The sequence below is a fragment of the Helianthus annuus genome, chromosome 3 (genome assembly GCF_002127325.2).
Source record: "Helianthus annuus cultivar XRQ/B chromosome 3, HanXRQr2.0-SUNRISE, whole genome shotgun sequence".
Lineage (NCBI taxonomy): Eukaryota > Viridiplantae > Streptophyta > Magnoliopsida > Asterales > Asteraceae > Helianthus > Helianthus annuus.
In genome coordinates, this window is record NC_035435.2 from 35,215,266 (window position 1) to 35,233,505 (window position 18,240).

At 36.7% G+C, this 18,240-nt stretch overlaps 1 protein-coding gene and 2 long non-coding RNA genes across 11 annotated transcripts; all 3 read left to right on the plus strand.

Annotated features, from left to right (window-relative positions):
- Positions 1 to 962: 962 nt before the first annotated feature.
- On the plus strand, positions 963 to 2,320 carry LOC110939436. Its single transcript, XR_002592255.2, has 3 exons — positions 963 to 1,096; positions 1,645 to 1,698; positions 2,109 to 2,320. It is a non-coding gene; the product is annotated as an uncharacterized LOC110939436 (long non-coding RNA).
- A 5,501-nt stretch (positions 2,321 to 7,821) lies between these two features.
- On the plus strand, positions 7,822 to 9,247 carry LOC110939437. The gene is made up of 3 exons (XR_002592256.2): positions 7,822 to 7,959; positions 8,508 to 8,561; positions 8,972 to 9,247. It is a non-coding gene; the product is annotated as an uncharacterized LOC110939437 (long non-coding RNA).
- Positions 9,248 to 9,847: 600 nt separating this feature from the next.
- Positions 9,848 to 17,852, plus strand: LOC110942021 (coleoptile phototropism protein 1). 9 transcript variants are annotated; one of them, XR_004889226.1, is made up of 13 exons: positions 9,850 to 10,185; positions 11,104 to 11,297; positions 11,428 to 12,437; positions 12,693 to 12,831; positions 13,260 to 13,411; positions 14,157 to 14,217; positions 15,154 to 16,028; positions 16,114 to 16,197; positions 16,282 to 16,843; positions 17,094 to 17,131; positions 17,217 to 17,286; positions 17,385 to 17,476; positions 17,581 to 17,852. XR_004889226.1 is itself a non-coding variant. In XM_035987862.1 (5 exons), exons 2-4 carry the CDS (start codon positions 15,989 to 15,991, stop codon positions 16,638 to 16,640), a joined length of 483 nt encoding a protein of 160 aa, XP_035843755.1. In that variant the 5' UTR covers positions 15,430 to 15,628; positions 15,823 to 15,988; the 3' UTR covers positions 16,641 to 16,843; positions 17,385 to 17,852. The 9 variants fall into 9 exon arrangements, 2 of the variants coding, with proteins under 2 accessions (XP_022039406.1, XP_035843755.1); XR_004889227.1 differs by lacking the exon at positions 17,094 to 17,131 and having other exon boundaries at positions 9,848 to 10,185; positions 15,154 to 15,628; positions 15,823 to 16,028; positions 17,385 to 17,852; XR_004889223.1 differs by having other exon boundaries at positions 17,385 to 17,852.
- The last annotated feature ends 388 nt before the right edge of the window (positions 17,853 to 18,240 follow it).

The window sequence follows — 18,240 nt, forward strand, 5'->3', positions numbered from 1 at the left end:
GTCATAGATTTTAGATTTTGGGGGAAACTGGGACGACCATTTGCCATTGGTAGAGTTCGCGTATAATAACAGTTATCAAAGTAGTATTCAAATGACGCCATATGAAATGCTGTACAGAAGAAAGTGTAGAACCCCTGTATGTTGGGGAGAGATCGGGCAGCGAGAACTCGCTCCTAAAGATGTTGTGGAGATAACAAATGAAAAGATTGATCTAGTGCGGGCTCGTTTGAAGGCAGCGCAAGACCGACAAAAATCTTACGCGGATAAAAGAAGGCGTCCCATTGAATTTCAGCAAGTTGATCGGGTATTTTTGAAGGTCTCGCCGTGGAAAGGCATCATCCGGTTCCGTAAACGAGGGAAGTTAGGCCCTCGGTACATTGGGCCGTTTAAAATTATAGCCAGGATTGGTAAAGTAGCGTATCAGTTGGATTTACCTCCGACTCTAGATGGAATCCATAACACTTTTCATGTGTCACAACTAAGGAAATGTCTCGCGGATGAAACGGCATATGTACCACTTGATGATATCGAACTGGATGAGAAAATGAACTATGTTGAGAGGCCGGTGGCTATCAAGGATTCCAAAATAAAGCATCTTCGAAATAAAGCCATTCGACAAGTTCTAGTTAAATGGCAGCATCGGAAAGGATCAGATCTAACATGGGAATCAGAAGATGAAATGCGAAAGCACTACCCGTCTTTATTTGGTACGTGTTAAGGTTTCGGGGACGAAACCCCTTTTAGGGGGGTAGATTTGTAACACCCCAAAAGTCTATAAAAGATTATTTGAATGATTAATTGTTTTAAATAAATTATATTTAAGTCATAAATAAACATGGAAGTTTAAAGAGTTAGGAAATAACCAAGAATGACAACATGAATGTTTCCAAGGGGCTGAATGTGTAAAATTGTAAAATAAATAAGAAATTAAAAGTAAATGTGGGGTAGTGTGGGTGTTCTATGCAGGGATCAACCAGGAGGGGAGAAACCCCTCTTTGCCCTAGTTCATCAAATCTCTAACAATTAGAGGTGATTCTGGACATCATTTGAATGCATGTGGCCTAATTCTCAACCATCTAAGAGTTTCCTACATAGGGTAAGTCAAATTTTGTGATTTGATGCTAGATGGTGAAAATGGGTTTTGATCAATCCGTGAATTAGTATGAAATTAAGCTTGTGTATGAATTAGAACCATCATTAGAGGATGTTTTATGCTTGAATTCATTTGTATTGAGGGTTTGAAGGAAAACCCATTTGTTCTAGTAATATGATGTTCTTTAAGTTAAGTAAATTGAGTGGTTTTAATGGATGAATGAATATGTATTAGGATATTAATGAATTGTTAGGTTGTGGAATGAATAAGTTATGTGAATTTAGTTGATTAAAAGAGTTGTGAATATTGCTAGTGAAATCGTACATTGGATACATATACATAAGGCTTAAAATGTTGTATGCACACCTTGTGTTCGATAAAATGCCTCAATGAAAAACTATGTGATTTTGAATGGATTGATAAGTGTTAAATTGTATAAGTGAGATATAGTATTGATACATTGCAAAATATGAAATGGAATGTGATTGATGTGTGAATGTGATTATTATGTAGTGAATGAAATAATCTAAATAAGAATGAATTATGTGTAGGAGTGAAAGAAGAAGGAGCTAGTTCCGGTTCACAACACAAGGCTCAAGAACGAGGTAAGTTCAATTACTTACAAGTTTATGTAATGTTAATAATTGTATAGTTATCATTACAAACCCATGTTTATTGTTAGTCTTATAATCCGTTAGATTCTAGTTAAAATTTATAGAAGGTATGTCCTTAATGGAAATTGTAGTCAAGAATGAGATTTCTTATTGATTCGTATTGAACGGGTCACTTGGAATAGAATGAGAATGTTCACGATTTGGTTTATGAGAATGATCCGTTATGAACGGGTTGATTAGTATGGAATAAGTATGAAATAGGAAGATAGCATGTCGAACTGTATCTAAATGGGTCGACCGCTTAAAAGAATGAATGTTAGAAGAATTGAATGATAATGTTGGTAAAATTTTAAGTTGTATTATATAAAGTTATTGACAAGTTTTCTTTGTTGTAATAATAGGTAAATCTCATGCTTAAGTGTTTCGGCCCCTTTCTCGGATCGAACACGCACCTTGTCAACCTCATATGCGCTTCCGGTTTAAGTCGCTCACTTGAAATGGGTCAAAAATGGTTTTGTAATGTAATGTTAAGTTAATTTAGGATGTTTGTAGTAACTTGGGTATTTGCCTTAAAACTTATTTTGGGCGGTATCGCCAAAATACTTGTAATGAATTTTGTGTGGTTGTATTTCTCATCTTTTCAAAAGATGTCTTGCGCTTTGTTTTTTAATGAAATTTGGTTAAAACAGGGAATCGTTTATGGTACGAACGGGTCATGCCCAAATTTTCTTTATTAAGTGAAAAAAAATATGTGTCATGTTGTAGACTTTCGAATATATGAAATAGTGGGCGTTTGAAGTTGGTATCAGAGCCTAGGTTTGAGGGATTCGAACACAATGAAGTGTTTGGACTCAAACCCAAAGCTCGTAAGAATGGGTGTGTTCGCTCCGAGACGCAAAAGAGGTAAACCTTCTAAGAAAATTTTATAGTAATTATTGCTATGAGTATAAAGTAATAGAAAGGTTAGAAAAAAGTTTTTTTTATATGTAGCCTTAGTAGTGAATGGTGCATTAGGAACCTCAGGAATGTTCATTATGTTAATAGAATGTTCATTATGTTACTAAATGTTCATCATTTTACTGAATGTTCGTTATATTAATAGAATGTTCATCATGTTACAAGAATGTTCATCATGTTAATAGAATGTTCATTATGTTACTGAATGTTCATTATATTAATAGAATGTTCATTATGTTACAAGAATGTTCATCATGTTAATAGAATGTTCATTATATTATGTTACTGAATGTTCATTATATTACTAGAATGTTCATCATGTTACAGAAATGTTCATTATGTTAATAGAGTGTTCATTATGTTACTGAATGTTCATTATGTTACTAATATGTTCATTATTTTACTGAAATGTTCATCATGATCTAAAAGATACAACATGATCGCCGGTGACGATAATGCACGGAGTATGAATTGTAAATGGAATGTAGTTTGATAATACAAGTTTATATGTGTCGAAGAGGTGTATAAAAAGGAATTCTAATATATATAGAATGAATGTTTTATGTAGATGACGGACACAAGTAATATAGATGATGCTGAAATAGCACGACAAGAGGCATTCGATAATAAGATGATGGAGGCGGCAGAAATGGTTATGAATGCCAACCTTCCTAAGTAAGCTCAAGAAGTCGAAAGTCGTGTCTTGGGGGTTGTTGATAAGATGATGACTAGTAAGATTGAGGAGTTAAAGGAAATGATTGAAGGGTCTGGGACTAAAAGTAAGGAACGAAGGTGTACATATAAGGATTTTATGGCATGTAATCCATTTTCATATAATGGGGAGGTGGATCCGATAAAGTGTCAAAGATGGATAGCAAACATCGAAACCGTGTTTATACGTAGCCGATGTGAGAAAGAAGATCAAGTAATGTTTGCTACGGGTTAGCTTCAGCAACAAGCCAAAGATTGGTGGGATACCCAATGTAAAGAGTTAGGGGAAGTAAGACTCCAAACACTAACCTGGCAAGAATTCAAGGAGTTGTTCCTTAAGCATCATTTCCCGCAGTCGGCAGTTGATAGAATACAAGATGAATTCTTGCATCTTCGCCAACAGAATGAATCCATTGATGAAATCACCAACATATTCTTTGATAAGCTAAAGTTCGGTGATGATTTCGTCATGTCCGAAAGGATGAAGATAAACCGGTATTACGGTATGTTGAAGGCCGAGTATAGGGAGTTCATTACCCCCTCGAAGTGTGAAACTTTGAGTGAACTTATCAATTTGGCCCGGGATAGAGAGATAGAGCTGAAGAGACAAGTGGAAAGGGGGGGGGGGAGAAAAGAGCTGCTAAAAAGACAGTGACTACGAGTCCATCCAAGAAGCCTAAGCAGCATGACACTAGAAATAAGGGAGGATCTAAAAGTAGTATTCCTCCATGTAAAACTTGTGGAAAGCTTCACACCGGAGAATGTCTATTGGGAAAGAAGGGATGCTATAACTGTGGTATAAGTGCCCTAGTCCCGTAAGGACGTGTTTCAATTGCTTTACTCCTGGTCACGTCAAAGCCGAAAAGAAGAATGAAAATCAGAAGGCTCGGGGAAGGATGTTTCAGATTACCACGGAGGAAGCTAAGGTTCTACCAAATGTTGTATCAGGTATTTTCTTAGTCAACCTAATACCCGTGAATGTGTTATTTGATTCTGGTGCTAGTAGGTCTTTTGTGTCTAGTGAACTTATGTGTCATCCCTCTTTTAGAAAGGAACGAATGTCTATACCCATAGAAGTAGAAGTAGCGGATAGCAAAAGCAATTTGCTAAGTGAAGTTTGTAGAAATTGTAAAATCACCATAGAAAACGAAGATTTCGAAATAGATCTTATTCCTATGACTTTGGGGGAATTTAAAGTAGTAGTAGGAATGGATTGGTTATCCCGTTATCACGCGAAAATACGATGTGAGGCGAAAGTCATTCATGTGTTGTCACCTAATGGGGCTCGAATAAGTATCCGTGGAGAAAGAAAGTTAGAGACAAAACTGTGTACTATTGTCGAGGCGGTTAAGTACGCAAGAAATGAGGGTAAGGCGTATTTGGCTTACATTGTGGACACAAGACAGAGGGTACCTGAAATTGGAGAAGTTGAAGTTGTGAACGAGTATCCGGATGTGTTTCCGGATGAATTACCGGGGTTACCACCCGAGCGAGAGGTGGAATTCCGAATTGAGCTAAATCCGGGTGCCAAGCCAGTGGCTAAAGCTCCCTATAGATTAGCTCCCGCTGAGATGCGAGAGCTGATGACACAGATACATGAATTACTCGATAAGGGCTTCATACGCCCGAGTGTGTCACCCTGGGGAGCCCCGGTACTCTTTGTGAAAAAGAAAGATGGTACGATGCGCATGTGCATTGACTATCGAGAGTTGAACAAGATGACAGTGAAAAATAAATATCCTCTACCTCGAATAGATGACCTTTTTGACCAATTGCAAGGAGCGAGCTGGTTTTCAAAAATTGATTTGCGCTCGGGGTATCACCAACTTCGGGTACGAGAGGAAGATATTGTGAAAACCGCATTTAGAACCCGATATGGGCATTACGAGTTTTTAGTAATGTCATTTGGGTTAACTAACGCACCGGCCGCATTCATGGATCTTATGAATAGAGTATGCCGGCCCATGTTTGATAAGTCTGTAATAGTGTTTATAGACGATATTCTAGTTTACTCTCGTAGTAGAGCCGAACACGCAAATCATTTGCGTGAAGTATTAGAAATTCTTCGGAGAGAAAAGCTTTACGCGAAGTATTCAAAATGTGCCTTCTGGCTTAGAGAAGTGCAATTTCTCGGCCATGTTATCAATAAGGACGGTGTCTTGGTGGACCCAACTAAAGTGGAGGCTGTTACGAACTGGGTTCCTCCAAAGAACCCGAGTGAGGTAAGAAGTTTTCTGGGTTTGGCTGGGTATTACCGAAGGTTTATACAGGATTTTTCCAGAATAGCATTACCCTTGACCAGACTGACAAAGAAGAATGAGAAATTTGTATGGGGGCTTGAGCAAGAAAACGCATTCCAAACATTAAAAAGTAGGCTGTGTAACGCACCAGTCTTAACCTTACCCGAGGGATCAGAAGGGGGTATACACTGATGCTTCACATCAGGGGTTGGGAGCTCTTCAAGGCAGCTTAAACCGCACGAAAGCAATTACCCAACACACGATCTAGAATTGGCTGCAGTAGTATTCGCGTTGAAACTGTGGCGACATTATTTGTATGGAACAAAATGCACTATATATTCGGACCACAAAAGTCTCAAGTATTTATTCGAACAAAAGGACTTGAATATGAGACAACGAAGGTGGTTGGAGTTAATTAAGGATTATGATTGTGAAATCCTTTATCACCCACGGAAGGCTAATATCGTAGCAGATGCGTTAAGCCGGAAGGAATACCCACCACCCATACAAATCAAATCAATGAAGATTACTGTCACCCCTAAACTTTTGGAATTGATCAAAGAGGCCCAAACTAAATCTTTAAATGCTAGTGATCCGAGGAAGGAAAGAATGAAGGGCTTAGTTGGCGAATTAAAAGCGAATGCTGACCGTATCATGACCAGGTATGGCCGAATCTGGGTACCTTGGTTATGTGAAGTGAAATCACGGTTACTAGAGGAGGCCCACAAATCTCGCTATGCGGTACACCCCGGAGCAACAAAAATGTACCAAGATTTGAAGAAAGGATATTGGTGGCCTGGAATGAAACGCGACATTGTTAAGTACGTGGCTAAGTGCTTGACGTGTTCCCAAGTGAAAGCGGAACACCAGAAACCATATGGAAAATTGCAACCCTTAGAAGTACCGGTTTGGAAGTGGGAAGACATAACCATGGATCTCGTTACAAAACTCCCCAAAACAAACAAGGCCATGATGCTATTTGGGTTATTGCCGACCGACTCACGAAAAGTGCTCACTTTCTACCCATACAAGAAACCATATCTTCTGAAAAGTTGGCGGAGATTTATACGAATGAAATAATAGCTCGTCACGGAGTACCCGTGTCCATTATATCGGATCGTGACACAAGATTCACATCTCGATTCTGGCATAGATTTCATGAAAAGGTGGGCACCAAGTTACGGTTGAGTACCGCGTGTCACCCGTAAACGGATGGGCAGTCAGAAAGAACGATACAAACGTTAGTAGACATGTTAAGGGCTTGTGTCATAGATTTTAGATTTTGGGGGAAAATGGGACGACCATTTGCCATTGGTAGAGTTCGCGTATAATAACAGTTATCAAAGTAGTATTCAAATGACGCCATATGAAATGCCGTACAGAAGAAAGTGTAGAACCCCTGTATGTTGGGGAGAGATCGGGCAGCGAGAACTCGCTCCTAAAGATGTTGTGGAGATAACAAATGAAAAGATTGATCTAGTGCGGGCTCGTTTGAAGGCAGTGCAAGACCGACAAAAATCTTACGCGGATAAAAGAAGGCGTCCCATTGAATTTCAGCAAGTTGATCGGGTATTTTTGAAGGTCTCGCCGTGGAAAGGCATCATCCGGTTCCGTAAACGAGGGAAGTTAGGCCCTCGGTACATTGGGCCGTTTAAAATTATAGCCAGGATTGGTAAAGTAGCGTATCAGTTGGATTTACCTCCGGCTCTAGATGGAATCCATAACACTTTTCACGTGTCACAACTAAGGAAATGTCTCGCGGATGAAATGGCATATGTACCACTTGATGATATTGAACTGGATGAGAAAATGAACTATGTTGAGAGGCCGGTGGCTATCAAGGATTCCAAAATAACGCATCTTCGAAATAAAGCCATTCGACAAGTTCTAGTTAAATGGCAGCATCGGAAAGGATCAGATCTAACATGGGAATCAGAAGATGAAATGCGAAAGCACTACCCGTCTTTATTTGGTACGTGTTAAGGTTTCGGGGACGAAACCCCTTTTAGGGGGGTAGATTTGTAACACCCCAAAAGTCTATAAAAGATTATTTGAATGATTAATTGTTTTAAATAAATTATATTTAAGTCATAAATAAACATGGAAATAACCTAGAATGACAACATGAATGTTTCCAAGGGGCTGAATGTGTAAAATTGTAAAATAAATAAGAAATTAAAAGTAAATGTGGGGTAGTGTGGGTGTTCTACGCAGGGATCAACCAGGAGGGGAGAAACCCCTCTTTGCCCTAGTTCATCAAATCTCTAACAATTAGAGGTGATTCTGGACATCATTTGAATGCATGTGGCCTAATTCTCAACCATCTAAGAGTTTCCTACATAGGGTAAGTCAAATTTTGTGATTTGATGCTAGATGGTGAAAATGGGTTTTGATCAATCCGTGAATTAGTATGAAATTAAGCTTGTGTATGAATTAGAACCATCATTAGAGGATGTTTTATGCTTGAATTCGTTTGTATTGAGGGTTTGAAGGAAAACCCATTTGTTCTAGTAATATGATGTTCTTTAAGTTAAGTAAATTGAGTGGTTTTAATGGATGAATGAATATGTATTAGGATATTAATGAATTGTTAGGTTGTGGAATGAATAAGTTATGTGAATTTAGTTGATTAAAAGAGTTGTGAATATTGCTAGTGAAATCGTACATTGGATACATATACATAAGGCTTAAAATGTTGTATGCACACCTTGTGTTCGATAAAATGCCTCAATGAAAAACTATGTGATTTTGAATGGATTGATAAGTGTTAAATTGTATAAGTGAGATATAGTATTGACACATTGCAAAATATGAAATGGAATGTGAATGATGTGTGAATGTGATTATTATGTAGTGAATGAAATAATCTAAATAAGAATGAATTATGTGTAGGAGTGAAAGAAGAAGGAGCTAGTTCCGGTTCACAACACAAGGCTCAAGAACGAGGTAAGTTCAATTACTTACAAGTTTATGTAATGTTAATAGTTGTATAGTTATCATTACAAACCCATGTTTATTGTTAGTCTTATAATCCGTTAGATTCTAGTTAAAATTTATAGAAGGTATGTCCTTAATGGAAATTGTAGTCAAGAATGAGATTTCTTATTGATTCGTATTGAACGGGTCACTTGGAATAGAATGAGAATGTTCACGATTTGGTTTATGAGAATGATCCGTTATGAACGGGTTGATTAGTATGGAATAAGTATGAAATAGGAAGATAGCATGTCGAACTGTATCTAAATGGGTCGACCGCTTAAAAGAATGAATGTTAGAAGAATTGAATGATAATGTTGGTAAAATTTTAAGTTGTATTATATAAAGTTATTGACAAGTTTTCTTTGTTGTAATAATAGGTAAATCTCATGCTTAAGTGTTTCGGCCCCTTTCTCGGATCGAACACGCACCTTGTCAACCTCATATGCGCTTCCGGTTTAAGTCGCTCACTTGAAATGGGTCAAAAAAGGTTTTGTAATGTAATGTTAAGTTAATTTAGGATGTTTGTAGTAACTTGGGTATTTTCCTTAAAACTCATTTTGGGCGGTATCGCCAAAATACTTGTAATGAATTTTGTATGGTTGTATTTCTCATCTTTTCAAAAGATGTCTTGCGCTTTGTTTTTTAATGAAATTTGGTTAAAACAGGGAATCGTTTATGGTACGAACGGGTCATGCCCAAATTTTCTTTATTAAGTGAAAAAAAAATATGTGTCATGTTGTAGACTTTCGAATATATGAAATAGTGGGCGTTTCAATGTCTTACCTCAAGTTGTAGAAGTTTCGTGTATTGCTTCTAGCCAACCATTTTCTCTAAGTGATTCCTCCCCCTCTTTGGTTCCAATTGTGAGGAAGTAAACGTAAAGACATAGTTAATTTCAGATGTCTCACTTCTTGTCAATTGCATCCCCAATCACATTCATCAAAGAATGCTCCTTGTCGATTGTTATAGAAGGCACCACATCCTATAAAAGATCGGAGTGAAGGTTTGTGTAATATTCAAAATAATAATAATAATAATAATTATAAAAAAAATCAACTTCAGTTTATTTTAAACGTTTAAACTGTTTAATTGAATTTAAATTGGGAAATAAAATTATCTTTTTAATCCAAAGAAGATATTGATTGAATCAAGCAATCAGTTTCATCCACCAACTATTTGAGCCCATCTCTTTTGAAAATTTCAACAAACTCATCGGATAAGTCGGTTGTCATGTGCATTACGTTTTGACCTTTGATTATTTAGTATCCTTGAACTATCAATAGTTTTTTAAAAATCCTTCTTCAAACTTGTTTCCGTTTCGGCAGAAACCCACCGCCTACGAGCACCTTTGCCCAACCGAACTCCAGCCATACACCACTGTAACCATCGCCATGCTTTGATTATACTCGTCGCAGCCGTGAAGCGTCGCTACCTTGGTGAATATCGTCGTCGTACAACTACCGTAGTCGCCGCCACCAAACTACCCGCCACTCGTATTCCGTACGGTTCAGTCTGATTCACGCCACTGGGAGTTACTCGTGTTTCACCGATCTTGCCTCACTTTCGGATATGTTTCTGTTCGACTATTAAGGTACCCGCACGAACCACCTTACGATTTGGATTCGCATAAATATACGATTTCTGGTTTGAGTTCGTTCTGACGGCTAAAGCTTTGTTAATTTCTTTTTATTATTATTATTATTATTATTATTTTTGAACATGACATGAGGTTGAGAAAAATAATCATACAAATTGGATAACTAGTTTGCTGCGTCTGTTTTCCGATTTCGATCCACCGGTGCATGCACGCGCACCTTTGTTTTCCATCATTTATGTGTTCTTTTGAAGTGGACATATGTATTAATTAACTGATAGTTGAATTCAAATGAGAGTCGAACAACTTAAATACTCAGTAGTGATGGAACTTTGTTAATATGATCATGAGTCAGACAAGTCTTGGTTTTATTTTGACTAATATTGTACTGTGATTTTTTTTAATTGAAGAAGATGAGTATGGGGGGTTTTAGCCTCATAAATTTCTACTTCATTGTTTTTTTTTATATATATTTCTGGTTATTTAAATAGTATTACCAGATTTAGTATTTTGGTTTAATTAATAATTTACATAAATGTGGTTTAAAGTGATATTAGCTTAATTTAATCTATTATCTATATTAAAACAAAACATTTTGGTGCCACTTGGCACATTCTTATCCCACTTATTGCCACCTGGCAATGTGATATTCCTCACAGATTGATTTTGAGCGGCAATTTGTTTTCTCTTCTTTTTCCTTTGCAAGCGGCTTCTCAAACACGCATCATTCAGCCTTCTCCGAATCACATACGTTTCTTCACACCGCCCCCTCTTTCTCTTTTCCCCATTTTTATTTCATCCTCCTTACATTCAAAAACCCTAATATACATCGTCCTCTGTGGCCACCAGATTTAAAATCAAAAACCCTGGGTCTGATTATATATTTCATGTTTTCCGCGATTCTTCTTTCAAAAGATTCCGGTCATCTAGGGTTTCCTCCGCAACTGGTGATGATGGTTGATGATAACAGAGATAACAATGAAGCCCTCAATGATTTCTTCTACTTCTAAAAATTGGCTCCAGATTTCTGATCCCTTTCGTTCACACTCCGTCACGTCTATTTCGAGTTTAGGGTTTTGAGGCATTTTTTATAGAGGATTTCTATTCAGGTGTGTTTGGATCATGTGCATTACAATTTCAATTTTACAATTTTGATTTTTCAATGGAGGATTAATGGTGAAATAACAATTCTGAGAAAATTTAAAATTAATGGTGTTGTTTCTCCATGTTACTTAACAGGTGTGCCTATGCGTGTAATAAATAGACCTGGTATCAATTGCTGGGAGCCAATGGCCGTGATGATGGTTCTATTGTAAGTTAAACTTATGTAATTAACAGTTGATGATGAGCTGTGTTGAATGTTCTAATGGTATTTTATAGCATTTTGTGATTTGAGAGTTTCTTATCAACTGATCTGGAACAACAATATGCTAAACAGGTTAATATTTGACAATTTAATTGAGGTATTCTTTGCTTTTGATTGTTGTTTGTACGCATATAGTTATCGAATATGATTTTTGCAATTTTCTGTAGATTTACGTGTTTGAAAGTACCAAAGGAACAAAAATTTTCAAAAATTACTAGGGATTTGATTTTTCATTTGCCATGTGATGTGGAATCAAGGTTAGGTATCGGTGGAATTGAAGAAACAAATATGATTTAGGTTTAATTAAGGGTGTGTTTATAGGTATGGATATTACAATCTTAGGAAATTAAAAGGTGTTACAGATCTAAGCAAAAGAGCAAAGATCCCTTGGAAGGATTTTCTATCAATTTTGGATGCATTCGCACATGTTTTACAAAATAAATTAGGGGAAAACCTATATATTTAATTCAAGGAACTTTGTATACAGATGTATTACATCTTGCCCTCCACCTGTAAGTGGAAGAACTCATTCTCACACAATTACAAGCCATCATAACGTAGGCGGGCCTCCCAAAAATATGAAATTGAAGCTAACTGAACCACTTAAGCTTATATTCAAGTAGAGGTTTGCATAAAAATTGAATATATTTTTTAAAATACTTTTTACTTTGAGCCATTGTAATGACAATTCTATGTAGTTTTGTTCATAAAAACTGAATCTATATAAAAGAAAATAGTGTGACCCATATAGTGACTTAGTGAGAGTTTGGGATGATTACTTCCGGTGACACGTTTGAAGCGAAATTCACTTTTAGGCCCCGACATTGCTATGAGGATCCTTGGTGATGTTACTTAAGGAAATGCATTGGATGTCCTTCGCCAGGTACATAATGAGACCATGCTACATAAGTTAATTTTTTTTCTAAATTTTGTTTTGTAATGAATTTGTGATTCAAATGGACACAGGTTTAAAATGACTAATATACCCTTCATTCTCTCTTTTGTTTTGTTCACTATATGCACTTTAAATGACAATGGTAGCTGATAGTGTTATTGTTTGTGTCTATATAGATTGCTTTCAGTTTCTATGATTATGCAACTTTTATAATTTAAATGAGTTTATGTATGTATGGTGTAGACTCTTGATGAAGTTGTTCAAACTTATCATGGGAAGACAAAAAGAACCCTGGTGAATCACGGTTCCTTGCTCAGGTGCGATTTGACTTTTTGTTTGTGATTGCAACAAAGGAAACTGGATAGTTTCTCCTTCTGTTATGGTTAGTATATCTCATAATGTACTTTATTAGTTTGATTTTGAAGTCCTGTTTGTAAAGCCATCCTTTAAATTAGATTGGCAAATGCATACGTAGTCTCGTATATGTTGAGTGAATCTGCTGGAAGAGTCATTGTCGACAATAGGAGTTTCTATCTAGGGATTTTCATTTGGTACTAGGTACCGGTACCAAAACGATACCGTACCGAACAATTTTTAGTACCAATTTGTTACCCACTTCTTTCGTTTTTCGTGGTCGGTACGGTATGGCATTTTGGGTCGACCAAAGTCCAGTAGATTTTTTGCTTAAGCTTATGTTTCGATGAGATTCCGGTGACTCAGTTTCGAAGTGCGTATCATAGATTGGTGTACCAGTTTTGGAATCAATTCTTTTTCTTAAAATATTTGCTGATGATTTTACTTTTACGTCAGTTCCCGAAGAACAACTACTAGAATTGCTACATGATGAAGATGGTCTTGTGGGATCCATTTTGGGGGCTGTTGAAGTACCGAAAGAAGATGGTTTGGAACTTAACACACCCCTTCGAGGACCAATCACTCCTGTTACCATTGATCATTTTGTGGTTGGTTTAACTGTTCGAGTCCCTTTCTATGTAACTGTCACATTTAGTAGGACAATAGCGCAAAGCAGATTTGAGTATACAAAAGATATAGATAATAAGATAGTACCTATTAAAACGTATAAAATAAAAGAGTAAAATGTCATTTTCGTCGCAGAGGTCTGGCCAGTTTTGCGACTTTCGTCCAAAGGTTTGTTTTTCGGCTTCTGGATCCAAAAGGTTTGAAATCTTGCCATTTTCTCCGTTAATTCAGTGGTATTTCCGACTTTTTTGTTAACTTAAAGGACAATTCAGTCTTTTTCAGGGGTAATAAGCTGGATGGACCTAAAGAGATGCCCTTTAAGTAAAAAGACCGAAATGTCCTTTAAGTTAAAAAAAAACCGAAAATACTCCTGACTTAACAGAGAAAAATGGATGGAGTTAACGAGCGGGATGAAAATGGCAAGATTTCTAACCTTTGGGATCCATATGCAAAAAAAACAACTCTTTGGACAAAAGTCGCAAAACTGGCCAACCCTTAGGGACGAAGAGTAATTTACTTTTTGAGTCCTTGTGTTTTAGTGGTTTTAACCACTTAAGTCTAAAATCAAAAAGTTTAATGCTCTGAGTGCCTAACCGCTCACTCTATAACGTTTTGACCAATAAAATGATTGGTAGCTGATAGTGTTATTGTTTGTGTCTATATAGATTGCTTTCAGTTTCTATGATTATGTAACTTTTATAATTAATGGAGTTTATTTGGTGTTAGATTGTTGATGAAGTTGTACAAACTTATCATGGGAAGACAAAAAGAACCTTGGTGAATCACGGTAGGTGCGATTTGGCTTTTTGTTTATGATTATAACAAAGGAAAGTGGACAGTGCCATTGAATATAAGAACATGAATAAGCTTTTGAATAGAAAATAAAAACTCAGTTGATGATACAAGTTTTCTTTGTTAGCTGTATATAAGCAATCCCAAATTCTCCTCCCTAGAATATCATTTTGAGTAAACAACCGTGCCTATATGCAGTACAACAGCATATTAGAGTTCTTTGTTACATGCCATATCCGTTATATGTATATTCATAAATGTTATCCAATTTAGTTTTTGACAACAACCCTTAAAGGAGAGCCAAAAAATATAATAGCTGCAGCAATACATGAAAAAGACATTCTATGTATTTTTTGTCTTGCTTCTTTTTGTGTATATTGCAGGTTTCAATTATTAATCATTTAAAGGAGAACCAAAAATGATTTATGATTAGATGGTAACCGGTCAAAATGGGTTGTTTTAAAGAAGTTTCAGTTTTGGTTCGGGTTAAAACAAAATCTAACCAAATATGGGTTCATGATCAGATGGTGGTACTGGGTCAAACATGGCGTTTTAAGAAAGTATTAATTTTGTTCAGATTAAAAAATATAAAATATCTGACAAAAAATGATTCATGAATAGATGGCAACCGGTCAAAATAGGTCGTTTTAAAGAAGCTTTAATTTTGATTTGGGTTAAAACAAAATCCTACCAAATATGGGTCCGTGATTAGATAGTTACCATCTAAATGAGTCATTTTTTCTAAAATGTATTAGTTTGTTTCGTGTCAAACAAATCTTAAGGAATATGGGTTCATGATCACACGGTGATGGTTTATTTTAGAAGTATTATTTCAACAATTTTAACTTATATATTTGTGTGTTTATATAAACACATTTTTTAATTTAATTGTGGGTGTGTTTAAGTTTCTTATTTTGTCAAACTGTTGCAGGTCATGATTGGGTACAACTACTTTGAGTTTATCGACGGGCTAACCTATCTTGTGAACAACAATTATATCCCAGTGAGTCGGATTGATGATGCAGTTAAAAGAATTTTACGGGTGAAGTTTGTGATGGGCTGTTTGAAAATCCATTAACTGATTTAAGCATGGGAAATACCTTGGAGAACAGGTTAAGACCCAGAACCGGGTATCAAAAGGCGGGGCAGGTTTCGAACCGAATCGGTTATAGAAAAACCATTTTTTAAAGTAACCGTTTTAGTTTTTTTTTTTTTTTTTTTTTTTTTTTTTTTTTTTGGAATTTTAGGTTTTATAACCGGTTTTTTGTACACCTCTATCTGGAGCTGGAAGCAAAATCCTGGGGATAGAGTCGAAGGAACGGATTGTGATATGCTTTTTGGTATTTCGGGATCTCATTTAGTTTCTAATTCATGAGATTAGTGGTCTTGGCTTCTTGATGATTCGGGTACGTTTTTGGTCCGCATCTTAAAACAATGATTTGTACTAAAAAGGTTTGGGCAGCCGGGTAATGCTATTCATTGGAACAAATGGGTTCCTATGAAAGTGGGCATTTTGTCATGGAGGGAAAAGGCTTCCAAGGAGGTGTGCTTTAGCATGTCGAAACATTAATCTGGCTTCCACGATCTGCCCTGTGTGTAGTGAAGCATCGGAGATGGCTGAGCTTATCTATATAACTATATAAAGCCCTGTGTGGAAGTGGCGGCTCGGTTGTCATGGTGGTTGTGTTGGATAGTGGTGGTGTCAGTGGCGGTTGGTTGTGGTGCTGGTGGTGAAGGCAACAACAGTGGATTGAACACTGGCGACGATGGCAAAAAAGGGTTCTGGCGGGTATTTTGGTTACCAGGGTAAGAACACTTCGTCTTTCCTCTCCTCTGATCTTGCTTGATTTCATCATGAATTTAAGTTTAACAGATATTTTTGGTGCTCTAGAAATTTGGCACGATCTGATCTTGATTTTTAGACCGAAATCGAAGCTACACGCCCTCTGGAATCACCCTGTTAGCCATAAAACCAGTGAGTTGTTTCCTTTAAATCATTATATTTACGATTTAAATTTCAAAGTAAATATTATGTTTTTGATCGATGGTTACCTTGCAGAAGTTGCAAGTGATCGGAACCTCACACACACTGTTTTCACAGTGTTATCACGGTCAATCCCTGATGCTGCTAGACCGGTACATGATGCAATCTATGGCGCTGTTGACGTTTACTTGAAAGAACACCCGACGTTAACTGAAGTCGAAAGGAAGAAAGTTTGTGAGTTAATTGATGTGAAAAAGTTGTCAGCAGACGCGTCCATACACGCTGCACAGAACGATCGGCTTCTGCTGCGAATGGTGGTGCAGATCCTGTTTCACGAGCAGGTTCAAGCCACTGCTGTGATCAAAGAGGCAGCACGTGGCAACCGGGCGCTGGAACAAGACTGGGAGATTAAAATGCCGCTGCGTTCTAAGTAGCTAAGAACACCTTCATGGATGAGGTTTACGGATGGGGATGTCAAGGAGGTGTCGAGTGGTGGTAGCATGCGATTGCTGCCATCGAGTTCACGGAGGTTTTTGGATAGGTTTTGGGTGGTGGGGATGGGTCAGCGGCACGGAGAGACCAGGACGTCTGGTAGTTCGCAATCTAAATTTTCGAGTTCATCGTCAAGGAAACAGAGGTATTCGATTTCTTAAACGGCATATTATGTTTCTGGGGCTAGGTTTAGTTTGTTTTAAAACAAATGTGTTTCAGTAGATGTATAAAAAGCATGAGGTGATTTAGGTGTAGGAAGATCTTAACATGCCTTTTCTTTTTGTATTTTAATAATTCAGTTCTATTTGTATATTTTCATAGCATGCTTATGAGTTGATTACATGAATTGTTTGGTGATGTTTTTAAATCCTTATTGCTTTAATTTCAATTTGTAGAAACAATAATTTTCTGGATATGGAGGGTGATACATAGAGTAATGGTTCTATCTCATTATGTTTGAACATCTGAAAAATATCGATGTGAATTGATGATCGTGTATTATAATGTCGGAATGATAGGTCTTCGCAAAAGAGTGGATAATCTTAAGAATTTATAAAGGGGGTTGATACTGATGATGGCTTTGACTTTGTATGTCTTACATATCCAGATGACTACATCCCACAGGTCTCTTAGTTAAATATATATTTCAATATTATTATTCATTATCTTTTTTTTTGTTTGCACAGATTAGGAGAACGCTTGAGGAGCACTTTGGGCAATGCGAAGAGATTTCAAGCATGTCTATTCTTAAAGATTTTGAATTTGGTAGTTCTAAAGGGTAGGCTTTTTATTCTCCTCCGCAAACGTGCGTTCATCGCTGGCATGCACTAATACATCATCTACAACAATTATTCTGGCGAGAATATTGTCTTGTGACTATAGGTTTGGGATGTAGCAACTGGTACAAAGGAATACACTTTTGAAGGTGATAATAATGCTCCCGTTTATTCCGTATACCCTCACTTCAAGGAAAACATTCAGGTAAACTGGTCGGATGAGTGGAGCGGGGTCAAGCGGATTGGAAGTCGCCTAAAGTGTGAAACTGTATAAAATCAAGTTTAGAGGGATTTGAATAATTTTCTGTTTGTTTCGTCCAATGTATGCGTTTGTACAGAATATTACAGTTCAAAGTAAATAATATGGTTTTGGTTGAAGCCCGCGTATCATCATGTATCTCGAGATATTACATTATTTGTCTCATTGTAGTTTACTAATTTATTATTACTTCAACGGTTATTTAATTCAAACGATTACTTCAATAAATTAAACTTATTCATTTGTGTTTTAGTCCACCCGCGAACCTCGCGGGTTCTTAAACTAGTATAATTATGTAAATAACACCTTGGTGGAGCATAAAAACTCATTTTGATGCCTCTCTCTCTCTATATATATATATATATATATATAAGTGTATGGTGTGTTTTCTAAATATGTTCTACAAGGTCAAGTATTATATTTATTAACTTTAGAGTGTCATGGTGTCAATATAGTTGGGAAAAGCGTAAACCTTTTATATATAATTACGTAAGATCATATGTTGAG

Coding starts and splice junctions, on each gene's coding strand:
- LOC110942021 (XM_022183714.2), top strand. CDS start 15,989: ATGGCAAAAAAGGGTTCTGGCGGGTATTTTGGTTACCAGG. Junction 16,029..16,113: donor CGGGTATTTTGGTTACCAGG/GTAAGAACACTT, acceptor TTGGTGCTCTAG/AAATTTGGCACGATCTGATC. Junction 16,198..16,281: donor CCCTGTTAGCCATAAAACCA/GTGAGTTGTTTC, acceptor GTTACCTTGCAG/AAGTTGCAAGTGATCGGAAC.